The sequence below is a fragment of the Mesoplodon bidens genome, assembly GCF_964165515.1.
Source record: "Mesoplodon bidens genome assembly, chromosome: 1".
In the NCBI taxonomy this organism is placed as follows: Eukaryota; Metazoa; Chordata; class Mammalia; order Artiodactyla; family Ziphiidae; genus Mesoplodon; species Mesoplodon bidens.
The window spans coordinates 103838757-103854726 of NC_138176.1; the positions used below are offsets into that span (position 1 = coordinate 103838757).

The 15970-nt window shown below is 57.9% G+C and overlaps 1 protein-coding gene across 1 annotated transcript in view; it reads right to left on the reverse strand.

The window, feature by feature from the left end:
* Positions 1–15970, reverse strand: part of ABLIM2 (actin binding LIM protein family member 2) — a 156171-nt gene that overhangs the window by 81701 nt on the left and 58500 nt on the right. Inside the window, exons 5-6 of the mRNA XM_081229099.1 lie at positions 9888–10014; positions 6796–6889 (exon numbers count right to left, since the gene is read on the reverse strand). Coding sequence (XP_081085225.1) covers positions 6796–6889; positions 9888–10014 — 221 coding nt within the window. The remainder of the gene's footprint in view (positions 1–6795; positions 6890–9887; positions 10015–15970) is intronic.

Genomic DNA, 15970 nt, shown 5'->3' on the forward strand with positions numbered 1-15970 from the left:
AGAACTGGAACCAGATCTTAAAAGGCCTAATCTTCAGAGTGCACCGATCAAATGAAATTTACCGAGAAGCTAATCAAAATCTTTAGCAGGAAGGATGCAGTAGGTGGGGGGCGGGGGGGAGCATCTGGCAGCCCTCATAGAGGGGTCTGCAACCCCAGACCCTCCCAGCTCTGTGCCATGTCAGCAAAGACCCTCTCCAGAACCCCTGACTCAGCCCTGCCCCCTCCCCATTGCTGACGCCACAGGCCTTGGGACAGGCTTGCTCTGAGCTCGGGGTCTCATTCTGGACTCAGGGTCTCGGGGGACCACATGGAGGCTGGCGTGGCTCCCTGACTCTGTATGGGCTCTGTTCCTCTCTCTTCCCCAGCTCCAGGACTGGGGTGACCGCTCCAGGATTAAGCCTTGCCCCCTCATTCTCTGCTGTCCCAGGTCCTAGAGCAGAGCTGTACGCAGAGGGGCTGTCCTATAAAGATGTTCTGAACGAGAAAACAGTACCCTCCAGGCATACATAACGGGGTCCTAGAGGACGGGGGGTTCTGACCAGTGAGTGTGGGAGCAGAGAGGTAACATACTCCACCTCCAGGCACGTCAGCTATCAAGGCTCTGAGAAGTCCTGCAGTAAGGACGTCGGCCTGGCGCCCTTGCCGGGCTTCCTCAACCCAGATGCCTGGGAATGCGCTGACGGACCGATGGTCAAGGACAAGGACAGAAGACACTGATCCTTGCTGGGTGCTGAGCAGGGACGTGGCGTCATGCTGAAGGCAAGTCAGCGTGTGTGTGTGTGTGTGTGTGTGTGTGTGTGTGTGAGTCTGTGTATGTGCGTGTGTATTTTTGTGTCTCTGTGTCTGTGTATATATGCATGTGTATTTTTGTGTCCCTGTGTGTGTCTCTATGTGTGTGTATCTGTGTATCTGTGTGTCTGTGTGTCCGTGTGTATCTCTGTGTCTCTGTGTGTGTCTGTGTCTATGTGTGTAAGTCTGTGAGTATTTCTGTGTCTGTGTGTATGTCTATGTATATCTGTGTGTCTTTGTGTGTGTGTGTGTCCGTGTGTCTGTGTGTGGGCACACTATCTAAAAGGATGAAGTCTAAATGCTAACGGTAGTTTTTCTGGGTGATGACATTCATTATGGATGATTTTTCTTTTATGATAAACAGGTATTCCCTCTGAGAGTGTTTTTAAAATAAACACATTCATTAAGTTTTAAAAAGGGAGAGAGAAGCTGGGGTCTTGGGAAGTTGACTTAACCTCTGTCCTTAGGAAAGGCCTTTATTTGTTCGGAACTCAGCGTTTGTTTTCTCCCAGTGATAAAAGTCCTGCTGGCTTAGGAGGGTGAAAAGGAAGTGCCAAGGAGAAAAGAGGAAGAAATAAACACACCAGCGTCTGGAGTCGCAGGACAGGGTCGATTTGAAATGGAGAAACTTTCAGCTGGCCGCCCCCTCCCTCCAGGGCTTCTCCAGGTCAGGCAGGGGGACCCCTGCCACAGTCCTCACCGGGAACTCCGCCCCCAGGCCAGGCTGGGACACAGTGAGCCTTCAGGAAGGTGAGTGGTGGATGGAGAAGCGGAGGAAGGGAAGAAGGAGGGAGGGAGGGATGGAAGCACAGAGGAAGGAATAAAGGGAGGAAGGGATTAATTAGTGGTCCCAGGGGGACCCTGGGCTTCTCGTTACCAGGGAGACAGCCAGGCTGCAGGAGGCAGGTGGGGCTCAGACAGCGGCCCCGCCAGGGTTTTAAGGAGGATGGGGCTGAGCAAGACGCACCCCATTCCCCACCCCCGCCCACCTGTTCTGCTAATACTGTGAGAACCAGTACAGAGCAAGGTGATGGCAGGGACTCGGCCAGGGACTCCCTTTCACTCAACTCCCCCTCCGCTCATCCAGCTCTGGTCTGGTTGATCTGCTTAGACCACTGTCCCCTGGTAATTCACAGCCACCTTCCAGCTCTCTCTGTGGAGAGACTCCATCCCCAGGAGCCAGCACTGCAGCAGGGCTGCTCCCAGCCCCCTACCTCTGCTCCTCGTCCTGCACCCCCCCTCCCAGCCAGCCAACCCCGCGATGGGAAGGGGGCTTGTGTCAGCCCCTCCCAGGTCCCCACCGGACCCAGGACGCTCCCACACCCAGACCTGGCATGGAGCAGGCTCATCAGGACAGACACCCCAGACACGCAGGATGCAGGAAAACATGCAGCAGAGGATGCTAAATATTTAGAGTGATAGAGGGAGTGGGGGGAACTGCACTACCACCAAATGCACAGTTCATGGGCGGGCGCCCAGCATAAGATGGCACCGGGCCCAGTGCACACAGACGCGGCACAGATTGAGGGCTTCTGCAGGGGGCGGGGAAGGGGCCCGGGCTGCTCTCTTACTCAGTCTCCAGAGAGGAAAGCACCTTAGGAGGCAAATCGGGGTGGGGTGGCAGGTGCCTTGGGGGTCTTGCACCTGGCTGATCTGCCCCGCTCCCTGCAATCCCACCCACCTGCAGCCAGTGTGGCCTCCCTATCAGCCCAGGGAGCTTCCTACCTGCACGGGGTCCTGGCACCAGAGCCCAGTCCGAGCAGTCGGCCCCTCGGCCCCTGTCCAGCCCCGCACCCGGGACAGGCTGGCAGGAACAGGCAGTGTGACCGTGAGGACAGGAGCACAGAGTGGGGGCACAGAGATGCCCTCACCCTCCAGCCAGTGGTCTGGATCCTTCTCTTTCTTTTTTAGGTCCTGTCCCCTGCCACCTGCCGCCCCTCAAGAGCCCGCTGCACGCCCAGCTGGGTGCCAGCACGCTCTGGGCCGAGCCCAGGTGGTGCCAGCACGGTGGCTGCTCCCTTCTGTGGAGCCAGCTTGTCCCCGCCCGCCTGCCCGCAGCTGCCGCCTCTTCGAGGAGGATGCTCAGAGCTGTGCAGGTCCCGCTGACTCAACTGCTACACACCGCGGAGCTCGCCCGCCCACAGGGGCGAAAACAAAAGCATTCATCTTCCCTGGGAGGCTCTTTATCCTCCACCCCAGCCAGACCTGTTTTTCTCCTGGTCCTCACAATTAAGGGGTCCCTTCCTGAGGATAAACCCGAGTGCGCCAGAGGGGCCCCATCCACAGGTCCCAAACGCCCCGAGTCTGTATTTGGCCCATTAAGTACCAGGGACGCTAACACTGCAGACGGGGTGACCCCTGCCCTCCCCACCCAATCCATCAGGGGGAGGCCCGCTGATGGCCCAATGACAGTAGTGCAGTCTCCACCCCCCATCAGCTACCTCGTGGCCGGCGCGGAGCTGGGGGACACTCCACAGACACAACCCCTCAGATCCCCAAGGAGGTTCTGGTGACGTCTCTGGACAGGCCTCGGCAGGCACAGTGCTGGCTCAGGGTCAGGACCAGGGGAGGCAGGGCAGGCCGCCCGGGCTGGCATGTCCCGCCCACCCTAAAGGGTGCCGGAAGCAGGCCAGGCTACAGTCACACACCTGTAGCGACAACTGCCCAGCCCACAGAGCCTAAGATGCTCCCCGCTTAGGCCATCAGGTATCACAGCGTGGCGTGAAATGGAGCACAAACCAACATCTACACAGGGAGAGGCCAGGCGGTCAGGCGAAGAAGAGGCACCGCGAGCTGGGCCTCCTGGGTTCGAGTGGGCTCGGCCCTGCGAGTGGACGAGAGCCCAGCACACGCTCTCCCAGACACACAGACATGAGCCCACAGAGTGAGGGCACCAAGCAGGGGGGGAGGGGGCTGGCGCTCTGGGGCGCTGCTTGAAGAGGCAGTGCAGTGGCTGGCGGACCTGGACAGGTGAGAGTGACAGGTTTCTATCTCTTTAAATGGAGGCGACTTGAGCTGTTTCAGCAAGCCAACAGGAGGGTGGCTTGTGGCCCCCAGGGAGGAAAGGAGATGGCAGGGTAAGGCTCCAGAGGAGGTGGGCGGGGTTCGGACCGGAGCACAGGGTCGGGGGCTGTGGCTGGGAGGAGAGACAGAGCCTCCGTCAGGAAGAGCAGGAGTGGGTGGGGTAGAAGCTTCGCAGCCCTGAGTGACGTCTGACCCTCTCTCTGTTAAATCTTAGACAAGGTCATTGTGGCTGGCTGGCTGGCTGGGGTGGGAGGGGAGCAGCCCAGGAGAGCGAAGAAGGTCTGGAATAGTCTTTTGGGGGAACAGAGAGAAACAGGCTTGAACTGCCAGGCACTGTGGCAGGTGGGGCCCTGGCCGGGGGAATCCTCCAGAAGCCTCAGTGCTGCTGCCGGAGGTGGCGGGTGCCCAGACTCCCCCAGAGCAGGGTCTGCAGCAGGGTCTGGGTGAGGAGAGAGCCCTGGAGAGACAGGAGGGCCAGGTGAGACGTCACCGTGGGGTACCGGGGGAGGACGCATCCTTCGTGTACGTTCAGAGGATGGGGGTACAAACATGAGGCGTGATCACCACCCAAGAAAAACATACAAGATGTTCAGCAGATGAGAGGTCAACAGTCTCATCACGTGACCACCCGCCCAACTCCGTCAGAAAAACATGGAGCCCCCAGTGTATAAACAGGCAATGCTGATGGAAGATAACTGAAATGCAAGAACTCTGATTGGCTAAAAATGACAAAGAAGACCCGGCACCACTAGGGGTGGGAGGGAAGCAAACAACAGCGAAGCCCCACGTTCTCCCCTATCAACTTGACATAGGATTTCATAAAGATTACACCCAGGGTGGGAGATGGGAAAGATCGTGCTCTGTTGATAAGCATGTAAATCAGAATAAACTTTCTGGAAAGCAATTTATAAGTGTCAAGAACCCTTACAAAGTTCATGGTTGTTGGCTCAGTTTCTACACTTCTGTGAATTAATCTTAAGGAAAACTATAAATGCAATAAAAAAGATGTTCATCTCAGTGTTATTTATCGTAGTAAAAAAGTGGAAAAACGGTGCCATGTCCAACAATGAATGATCAGCCTAAAACATTCTGGTCTACTCCTACAATGAAATACGATGCAACACTGAAACACTCTTATGTGTGATGCACCTGGAAATGTTATCTTGTGAGACAGATGTCAATCACAGAGGAACACATAGTGGATGATTCCATTTATAGGACGTGTCCAGAACAGGGAACTCTACAGAGACCAAAGTAGATTGGTGGCTGCCACGGGCTCAGGCTGTAGGGGAGGAATAGCTCAGGGGTACAGGCTTCTTCTTGAGGTGATGAGAACATCCTCAAATGGACTGTGGGGATGGGTGCACAGCTCTGTGAAGATACTAAAAACCACCGAATCACACACTTTACACGGGTGAATTGTGTGGTATGTGAACTATATTCCAATAAAGCTGTTTACAAAAAGACCCCTAAAACACAAAACAAAAACATAGGAATCTATTAAATAGGACACGGGAGTTGAAAAAAATCAGGATATAATGTATAAATGGTTTGATGCCAACTCTGACATGTTGAGAGAGAAAAAACTGGAAGGAATCCAGCCAAAAAGTTCAGCTAAATATGATCGCATGTCAGTGACTTGCCCCCTTATTTGTGCTTTGCAAACTCTCTACAGTCAATGAGGGTGTAATCACAGCCCCCCGCAGGGGCCTCTGGGCGTAGAAGGGCACAGCTCTGCACAGAGCCTGGGACCATTCCCACTGTGGCATCTGGGAAATGGGGAGATGGTGGGGAGGGCCTCACTGCCCTCTGGGTGGGTGTGGCCACCCCCTTCTCCTCCCCGCTACCTGGAGCTGAGGCCCTGGGGCAACTCTCTCCCTGCAGCTCTGATGTCAAGTGTAATATCAAGAAAAGCAGCTCAGTGCTCAACGTGCAATTCACCAAGGCATTCTGAGCCATGCTACGGCTGGGCTGGAGCTGTGGGGCGGGCAGGGCAGGAGTCCTTGGGGATGCGGGAATGCCCAGCGCTTCCTGGCTGGCCTCCCGGCCTCTGGCCTCAAGTCCAGCCTCAGCGGCAGCCTGAGGAAGCTCTCTAGTATGCAAATCCGACCCAGGCTTTCCAGGGTTCAGAAGCACTTGTCTGGGAGGGTGGCCTGGGCACTGCAGCCTCAGACCCCAACCTCTCTTCCCACCCCCAGAGGCTGCTTCTGTGATCCCCCTTGGAAAAGGCTCCCACGCCCCTTGGCTGGGTCGGGGCCCTCCTCTCCCAGTGCGCTGCCCCCTCCCCCTCCCCCAGGTCCTCTGGTTACCTCTGCCCTCCCCAACAGACCATATGCTCGTCGAGGGACGGCCCATCCACCCGCCCCAGCGCAGAGCCCGGGAGGGGCAGGCTGGGCCAGAGCATCAGGGGCGTGGATTTGGTCCTGTTCACCCCATGGGATTGATCTTACTGAACAAATGTAGTAAAGTGCATAACACGTGTTATTTTCACAAAGGGACACACCCGTGTAACTACCACCCAGACCAAGAAACGCACCTGTCAGCACCCCAGAAATGCCCCAACCTGAAGTCGCTGGGTGACCTGGCCGCCTCTGTGGACCCAGCCTTGCCTCCCAGGCTCCCTTTTCAACCTGCCAAGCCTCAGATTTCCCATCTAGATGCCAAAGGGCTGAACCAGGATTGCAAGTTCTTCCCACCTCTCTGTCAATGTGTAAAGGGCACAGGTGAGAGAGTATTGCAGGGAAATATTCCTGGAGGAGGTGGCACTCACTGGGCAGACCCTGGAAGGTGTCCTCTGGCAGAGCTGGGAGGCAAAGGTTCAGGGGTGCAGGTTCCTGCACAAATATACGCCGCAGACGCCACGAGAGGCACCCTCTTATCCTCTCTGTTAACTCCTAGGGGGCGGGCAGGCCCCAGTGCCCAGAGAAGGACTTAGAGCGGGCGAGTGTCACGCTCACAGCCTCCAGCCTGGCCTCCTTACCTCCAGCACGTGCCCCGTGATGTACTTCTCACAGCCATCACAGCGGATCCCGAACTTGTTGTGATAGTCGGCCTCACAGTAGGGCAGCCCGTCCCTGCAACAGAGCCGGGAGTCAGGATGGCGGGGGCACCCCCAGGACCCCCAAGCCCTCAGAGTCCTCGCCAACGAGAGCGGCCACGTCCAAGGGGCAAACGCCCACTTCCTCCTACTCTGGATAACAGCACAGCCCTTGAACAGCGTGTATGGGGCACTTATGGGCACCAGCACGGCCCCTCGGTCATCAGGGCAGCCCCACGAGGAATACCACAAAGATCACCCCATTTCACAGGTGGACAAACTGAGGTGCAAGAGGTGGGGCCGCCTGCCCAGGGGGCGAGCGAGGGCTGGTGGAGGGCTCCAAAGGCTGAGCCCAAGGAATCAAAGCTGCATCTGGGAAATAAACGACGTTTCCGCAGACGTGGCTCTTCCTTCCAGTTCATTCTGTCCGATGTTTAACTCCGGGGTGGGAAATAGTCTATTTACCCATCGGGTGGCTTCCTGTTCATTCTGAAAGGGGTCTGGGGCCTGGAGAAAAACGTGAGCCGACAAGGGGCTGTGACAAAGCCGCCCACGTTGGAGACCAGGTCTGAGGGTGACAAGATGCCAAGTGGCAGGTGTGCCTTGGGACCGACCCTCACCCTCCTGGGCGTGGCTGGGAGCTTCCTGCTCTCGAAACCCGAGGGGCGAGGGGCATCAGGCTGCGCAGGAAGGAGCGATGCATCCGTGCTCCCCGCGCACAGCAATGGCGGGCGTAACTACGCGCCACACGCGTGGCTTGTGGCTTTGGGAAATTGGGACAAGTGGGACACCCTCGTGGGTGCTGCTCCTGAATATCTGGGCAGCCGTGGGTGGGCTGCTTTAATGCTGAGCCCCCTTCACTGAACTGTACGGAGACAGCTGGTTTGCAGGTGGTGGATGGAAGACAACGCAGGCACAAGGCCTGGACAGTATCTGGCCTGCAGTCGGAGCTCCTTAATTATCATTACGGGGTCAACACCATGGGACGGGTGGCAGTGACGATGTCGTAGGTGGTGCCAGTGCTCCCTGCTGGGCAGTGGTGAGTGAATAGGCTTGCGCTCAAATGCCCAGTCCCAGCTGTCACTTAACCTGTCTGGGCCTCAGCTTCCTGGCTGTAAAGTGGGATTGATAAGAGCAAGGTCTAAGGAAGACAAGGTATGGCTGGCGCCTGGCACTCGGTGGCTGAGGCCATTGTCATTGTCATAGCCAACTGGGGCTGTCCCCCTGGCCCCAGGTCCAGCCCAATGGGACTTGGATGTGGAGGCGACTGGCATGGCGGGTGCAGGGTCGGGGGCGTTACTCTGGTGCATCATCCCCCGCCCCCAACCCCACGCTGCTGAAGTTGCCGTGTTAGCCCCAGTTTGGTTTTGATTTTTGCTCAGCTGCTAAGAGAAGGTGAGATTTCTCAAGCTGTTGGGAGACTGCAGCTAGTGGCGCCCTCTTTTCCTCAAAGCTCGGGACCTTGTCTGGGTCACACAGATGCCGGCAGGAGGGGTGAGGTCTCGGTGTTTCTCTGCAGCCTCAGAAATGAAGCAGCCCTTCCTTCCACAGGGGAGGGGACATGTATATCGGGCCCTTAGGGTCCACCTTCAAATGCCCTGACCTCAGGGCCCTGACCTCTCCCCAAAAAAGGCTGTACATGCAGCAAATCCAGGAGGTTCAAAGATAACGTCTCCATGGCAACACCACCACGCCCTCATCATGAATTCCGGGCTGTTCCGGAGGCTGCTAAGTAACACACACGCTGTGTGGGTGAGAGGGGCTGCAGCGCTCTGGGGGCTGGGCGTCATTTTGTTTTATTTTAAGTGCTCTGTCCCCAAGGCTGCCTTGGCGTGTCACTCACCCCTTCCCTTTACTATGACAGAGGCAACAGGTCCTGGCCCAAGCGGCCAGAAACTCCCCCAGCCTGACCCAGCCTGGACAGAGGCTCATCTTGGTGTGGGGCCTCTCACTGGCAATGTTTGATTTTGAGATAATTGTGGATCCAAACACAGTTGTGAGAAACGGGACAGAGAAACCAGGACGGCCTTCCCCAGGTTTCCCCAAGGCTCACATCTTACAGAATTAGAGTACAAGGTCCACCAGGAAATTGACACTGGCACATGCAGCGACCCGATTCGGATTCCCCCAGTGTACACCCACTCTCGCGTGCACATGTGTGTGCATGCATGTATGTGTGTGTGTTTTATTCTCGGAAGTTTTATTGCATCAGTTTTTTACCCCAGTCAATTCCTGTGATGGTTCTATTCCCTCAGAGCATCAAGAACTAGCATAGTCTTTGATAGAAGTTGCCAAAAAAGCCCCTAACTGGCAGGAGGGAGCCGCTCTGCACTCAGAGAAGCTGCTCCTTTGAGCTCAGCCTGTAACCCTTTCCTTCCCTGTGCTGTCTGGGGGCTCACCTGACTCAAGTTTCCTGATCTCCAGGGATTAGAATGCACCTCCACTCCTGGCCGAGCAGCTGCCCCTGCTCAGAGCCCGATCCCCAGAAGCTCCCTTCCCACTGCCTCTGGATAACAGTGCTCCCCCCGCACCCCAAACCAGCCATCGCTGCATCCTGAGCACACATCGGGGACCCTGCGTCGGCCAGCGGGAGCTGCCGATGGACCCGCGGCAGAAGACAGGGCTGTGCTGTCACCCCCGTGACACCTGAGCCCGGTCAGCCCTCTCGTCCTCGCTCTGCTGCCGGCCTCAGCTGACGTCCACTTTGCATTCTGCGAGATGCAGGCACCAGCAAGGGGGGCGAATTCCAGGGGCGAGGGTGACACCAGGGGCGGTGCGGGGAGGTGTTTTACAAGGTCAAAGGTGGGAGCGCTGACGTCTCTGTCCCAGTGAACAGAAACAGCATGGGAGTCTCTGCAAACCACACTGAGGAAGCAAGGCTGGTAGGCAGAGGGGCCCGGCCAGGGCTCTTCCCCTGGCACAGATGATAGGACCTGGCAGGAGGTCAGGAGAAAGGCCGAGCATGCAGGAGGGTGGGCACAGGAAGAGCTCTGCCCCACCCCCAGGTGAAGGGTCAGCGAGCCCCGCCCACTCACTTGCTGATATACTCCGCGTTCAGTTGTTTCCCGCAAGTCTTGCACTTGAAACAGCCCAGATGCCAGTGTTTGTCCAGGGCCACCAGGGACTGGCCGTTTTTGATCTCCACTCCGCAGCCCTTGCAACCTGGAAGAAAGAACGGAGCACAGCCGTCATCCTCGTGGGCGTGGGTGAGAGGAGCATGGTGGCGGCCCTGCACCGCTGGGACTTCAGACACCACAGGGGCAGTGAGAGCGGGCCGGGGGACGGGACACACGGAACCGTACAGCTGCGGGCGTTACACGATGGCCGGTGTGAGCGCGCATTGAGCGCCGACTGCGTGCAGCCTGGGCCGCGCGCCCGGGATACCAGGATGAACCAGACAGAGGCCCCACCTTCCAGAGATGGGCCTGCGGAAGCAGATGTGGACTTGCACAGGGGCACCCTGCAGTGGGCACTGCCCCAAGCATGGCCCGGGCAGGAGGGTGCCATGATGGCAGGAGCTCTGGGTGGCCTTGCCTGTCCTGCTCTGTTGGCAGGTGGACTTTGAACCTAATTGTGCCCCCACCCCAGGAAAGGTGCCTCTTTAGAGAGGTTGGAGCCCCGATGCCTGTCCTCCGAGCGCTCGCCTGCCGGGGTGCCCCTCCGAGGAAGCCCTCTGGACCTGGCTTCTGAGCTCCTCCTGTGGCCATCTGTGCCACATCCCGGACAGAGGATGCTGACCACCCGCGCTCGTACTCCTGGCCTCAGCCCAGGTTGGAGCTGGGCCCCAGGAAGCGCCTTCATCCCCGGGTGATGGGTGCTCTCCCTCCCATGGCCCCCAGCCTGGTCTGGGCCCCTGACCGGTCTCCCCCCTGCCCCTCCAGCCACGCCCGTCCCTGATCAAGCCCCCCTGGGGTCACGGGTGCTCAGTACACGGCCCTGCTGCCTCCCGACCCCTCCAGCCACGGGCAGCCACACCGGGGGCTCCCACAGTCAATGCCACGTGTGCTGAAGGACCAGGGGGTGGAGCAGGCCAGGCGACGTCAGGGGCAGAGACAGGCACACTGCCTGGGGTGTGCGTGTGTGTGAACATGTCTGTATCGAGTACGTATACGTGTGTCTTATGTGCATGTGTTGTGTCTGATTATGTGCACTTGTATCTTTGTGTGACTACATGTCTGTGTGCAAACAAGTATATCTGTATGTGACTGTGTGCAGGGGTGTGTGTGCATGAGTGTATCTATGTATGCGTGCGTTAGTGCCTGTGTGTGTGATGTGTCGTGTGTATGCATGAGTGTATGTGTCTCTGTGTGAATGTGTGCCCCTGCGTGAGTCTATTTGTGTGTGTCTGTGTAAGTGTGTCTGTGTCTGTGCATAAATGTGTGTATGTAGGTCTATCCGTCTCTGCGTGTGTCTGTGTGTGGCTGCATGTGTGTGTCTCTATGTGTCTTGTCTGTGTGTGTGTGTGTGCCAAGTATGTCCGTGTGTATCTGTGTGTGTCAGGGACATGACAAGGGTGGGGCCTTGGGGATCCCAAAGGGCCCTGCTGAGCAGAGGCGAGCAGGGGGTGCCCTGAGGGACTAAGCAGCTCCCGGGCTCAGCCAGGCAGGGACCCCCCTACCCTAGATGAAAGAATGAGGCCCAAGGTCCAGTAGCCTGGCTCCAATCCTGGCCCTACTTCTTGGGGTCACACTGGACAAGCCTCTTTCCTCTCCATGTGGAGCCCTGTTTCCAGCCGGGGGGTGGGGTGGGGCAGTCACATTCAGCGACAGATCTCATATGAAGACAGCAGAGCCTGCACATCTAGGTGCTGATGCTGCCGGGACACGCCTGACGCACCGTGGGCTCTCCAGACTCTGCTCTGACAGGGATTTGCTCTCCTTCTGGGCAGAGCCCACCATCACGTTATCTTTAAGAATAAAAAATATTTAATATCTACAGAACTGTTGGTCAAACTCTAGATTTCTTAATTTACCACACTGTCAAATCCACTGGCAACTTTGGAAAAGACCTGAAGAACAGGCTCAAACCCCAAGGTCCAGGGCTGGGAGGGAAGAGGGGACCTCCCAGCCATCTCAGGATCCTGGAGCCCAGCCAGGCTGGCGGCGGAGAAAAGCTCAGTGAACGAACGCCTGAATGCATCAGAGCCAAGAGGAAGCTCCCTCCTCAAGTTCAGGAGGCATCAAGACCCCTCCCCTCCCGCCCCCTCAGTCCATCCCCAGCAGAGCAGGGCCGACACCACCTTCCAGTGCTGGATCCATGCAGCTTTGACTCTGGGCCCTCACCTAGCGGGTGACCGCGGGCACACATGGTACGCTCTGTGCCAGCACCTCTCGACCAGGGCCATTTTGCTCCCGGGGGCTTTTGGCCGAGTCTGGAGACAATTCTGGTCCTCCCAACTGGGCGTGGAAGGTGGGGGTCATGCCCCAGGGGCCCGGAGGCCAGGAATGCTGCTCAACACCCTCCAGGGCACAGGTTGGCCCCCACCACAAAGAATCGTCAGGCCCCAAATGTCAACAGCGCTGAAGTCGAGAAAGCCTGCTCGGAGCCTCGGTCCAGGTCTTCGTAGACGGGCAAAGCAAAGGAGCATCCCGGACCACGCTGGGCCTGGGGAGAGGCAGGGCACGGCAGTGGCTGGAAACATGGACCTTGGAGCCAGGCTGCCCCCGCCAGCTGTGTGACCATGACCGAGTCACTTCACGTCTCTGTGCCCACTAAGACAGGGACACATTTTATGGGGGTAGTAACGGTACCAGCCTCACGCAGCTGTCATGAGCTAACAGAGACAGGCCTGTGGTAGGAAGGACGCGTTTGAGGAATGAATAAGCGCACATGAGCCAAAGGCTCGAACTATCACCGCTGTTGTCTCGAGGGGGATACCTTGTGAGGGGCCGATTCCCTGTGGGAAGCCCCCCGCTCTGCCCCTTCCTGTATCAGCAGTGTGCCCTCCCCCAGGGCAGGGTCCAAGGCTCCAGGCAAACGTGCCACCAGCAGCCGAGGGGGGACGTGGCCCGCACCTCCACACCGCCTCCTTGTCCCCATCGACTCGGGGTAGAGTCTCACTAATAGTGAGCCGTGAACGTAGAGGCCAGAGCCAGGTGCGAGGACTGTTGTCATGGAAACGGCAATCATCATTTTCTAAACACATCTGGAGCTCAGCATAGCTTCGCAGGGCTTTGCAAATGACAGGTGAATCTTCTGTGATGAATCCGCTCGACAACAGCTGTCAATGCGCAGCCGTCCTTGTGGGAGTGTGCCCCCACTGCCCGGGGGCAGAAGGGAGACACACTTTGGCCTGGAAGGGTCAAAGCCTGCCATCCACTCGCCCTCGCGCCCTGGGCCTGGCTCTGCCATCACAGCAACAGGATGGACCTGGGCCCCTTCCCCAGCATGACCCTTCTAGAACCTTCCAAAAAGTCTCCTTCTTTCCCCTCAAGTGCCCCCTCCTCTAGCAGACGTGGTCATGGGTTCAAAGGCCCAGATCTGCCACTAACTCGCATGGGACCCAGGACGTGTCAGGTGCCTCTCTGAGCCCCAGCTGTGGACTCGGGGTGGGAGTGGGGTGCAGGATCAGACTCCCTCGCCCACTGTCCTCCTCAGACCTGACTGGGAGTGGAGGGGGGTCTGGGTCGAATCTGAGATTGACCTTTGATGACAAGGAACCGACTGGGTTCTAACTTCAAAATGCCTGAGACGTTACGGGCTTGGCTTGCGATTTCTCTAAGGAGCCCGGGCCAAGCAGGAGGGGCTGCGAGCATCTGCTGGGAGAGATAAAAAAGGTTCAAGTGCATCCCACCCACTGGGCTCTGCACTGAACTGGCGACTCGACCCCCTGACTGCAATGCGGTGGCTGGGGGGCGGGGAGTGGCGGCCAGGAGGGACATTGGTTCCTGGGGGCTACAGCACCCTACAAGGCAGATGCACCCCACAAGGCAGCCACTGCACCCCACAAGGCAGCCCGTGTGCCTGCTCCCCCCATGGGGCCCAGCCCCTCCTCATCTTTCCACGTCATCCCCTCATTTAACCTCAGCCTTGCCACAAGAAAGGCTCACCCCATTTCCAGAAGGGGGACTGGGGCTCTGATCCCGTCACCCACCCCTGAGCACATGGACAGTGCAACCCCACGTGGGCGGAAGACACAGAGGCTCTAAGGGCCACAGCCCAGGTAGTGGGGATGCACGTCGGAAGGCCTGAGGACCCGCCCCATCCACAGGACGGCCCCTCATCAGCACACAGCCAGCAGAGGCCTTGGATGTCAGGGCCCTGCCCCTTCCCTCCCGACTCTGGTGGGCCTCCTGATCCTGGCTCCGAGTGTGATCCCAGGTTCCGGGTGTGACTCCATCCTGGCTGGGCTGGGCCCCAGCAGGTGGAGCCGAGCCCAAGAACGGGCCACGGGGGCTCCTCAGCTTGGACAGGGCTGCCCCGGTCCAAGGCCCCACATTCCCAGCTCCTGGCTGCTGCCACACCAGGCTGCCCCTCCGGGCCACCGCCCACACCCACTGCTGGCCCCATATCCACTCCCAAGGCCTGGAGAGGGGACACAACGTGCCCAGGGCACCCAGGTGGCGAGTGGTAGGGTCTATTCCTCACAGCCGGGCTCAGAGCTGCACCCTGATTGGAGTGGCGCTGGGCCTCTCTGAGGGCTACCCTGTGACCAGCTCCAACCAGCAACCGGTTCAGAGCTGGAGAGTCCGGGAGGAGCCTGGAAAAGGGGAGCCTGGATGGGCGCCCAGCGGGCTCTCCAGGAGGAGACCCTCCCCCCAGGGCAGTCGGGGAGGCAGTCCAGGGCAGAAGCAGCACGGAAAGCTCAGGTGCAGCAGAGGAGCTGGCCACGCAGAAGGAGTAGTGCACCACCCCAACCCGGGGAAGGCGTGGGCTTCCAGCAAGAAGCACTGATCCTGTTACTAAGCAACAGACTCAGGCCAATGAGGGAAGCTCAGGTCCCTGGGACCAAGCCTGACTTCCACGGGAGCAGCCGGCCACTCTCCGCTTCCCCCAGGGAAGGTGGCCCCCAAAGGTGGCCATCTGCAGCTTTCCACCCTATGCAAGAAGGGCTGCGTCCCTCCCCCAGCTGCCACCACCTGCAGGGCAGACCACGCTGCTCAGGCTCACATTCCTAGCAGGCTCCCAAGCCACCTCGGCACTACCTCCCTCAACAGCCATCTATGGCTCCTTGTTGCCTCCAGGATGCAGCTGGAGCTCCCTGGCATGGCTTTGCCACCTGGTTTCTTCACTTTCATTCTCTGCTCCCACACAGCACCCCCCTTGTCCACTCACATGGGGGTGGCAGTTGGGCCCAGCTCATGCAGTGCCCTTCCCTCAATGCCTATTTAACGAAAACCTGTGTTTTAGGTTTCAGAACAAAGGCCATCTCTTCAGAAAGCCTCTGGTCACATTAGTCAGGCTCCCCTGCTTTGGACTTTAAAGGACTTGGCTCAAACCTCAGCCCCACTCCTCCCTAGCTGGACACTGGGCACCCAGCACTTCCCCTGCTCTCCACCAGGCTCAGGGCACTTATGCTCCTGCAGAAAGAGGGAGGGACTCCTGCCTGGCCAGGCTGCTCTGGGGACAAAAGGAGGTGGGAGCTGGGAAGACAATGCAGACATCCACACAGAAGCCAAGAGCTGGTGATGAATGTTTAATGCCTTCTAGGCACAGAAATGGTTCTAAGCCGGGGATTATCACCATGGACTGGGAGAAGGGATAGGTTATAGAAGGGGTAGGTTATAGACCCATCTGGGGGTGAGGGCAGCATTTGTTCTTTGAAAACACAAATTTGATATTTTAAAATAAATTTCCATTTGGAGAGGGCAGCCTTTCTGCCCATGACACTTTAAAAAATCTCAGACAATGAGTCTGTGATTGGGCATATTTCCCTTTTTACTTTGGCTGCCAGGAAGCTCTGGACAAACTCTTCAAACTAATCCCCGCCTTTTCAAATTCTGCTGTAGTTTTTGATTACTATTTCAGCCTTAATGATAATAGGGCTGTTTGTTGAAGCAAATTCTCAAAAATTTAATCAATCCAGACCTCAGCTGGAGAGAAAGTTTTGAGTGGAGAACTCTCCTAGCAGACCCCAAAGCAACAGCCTCACCAACTGCGACTGCTGTGAGCTTGCCTC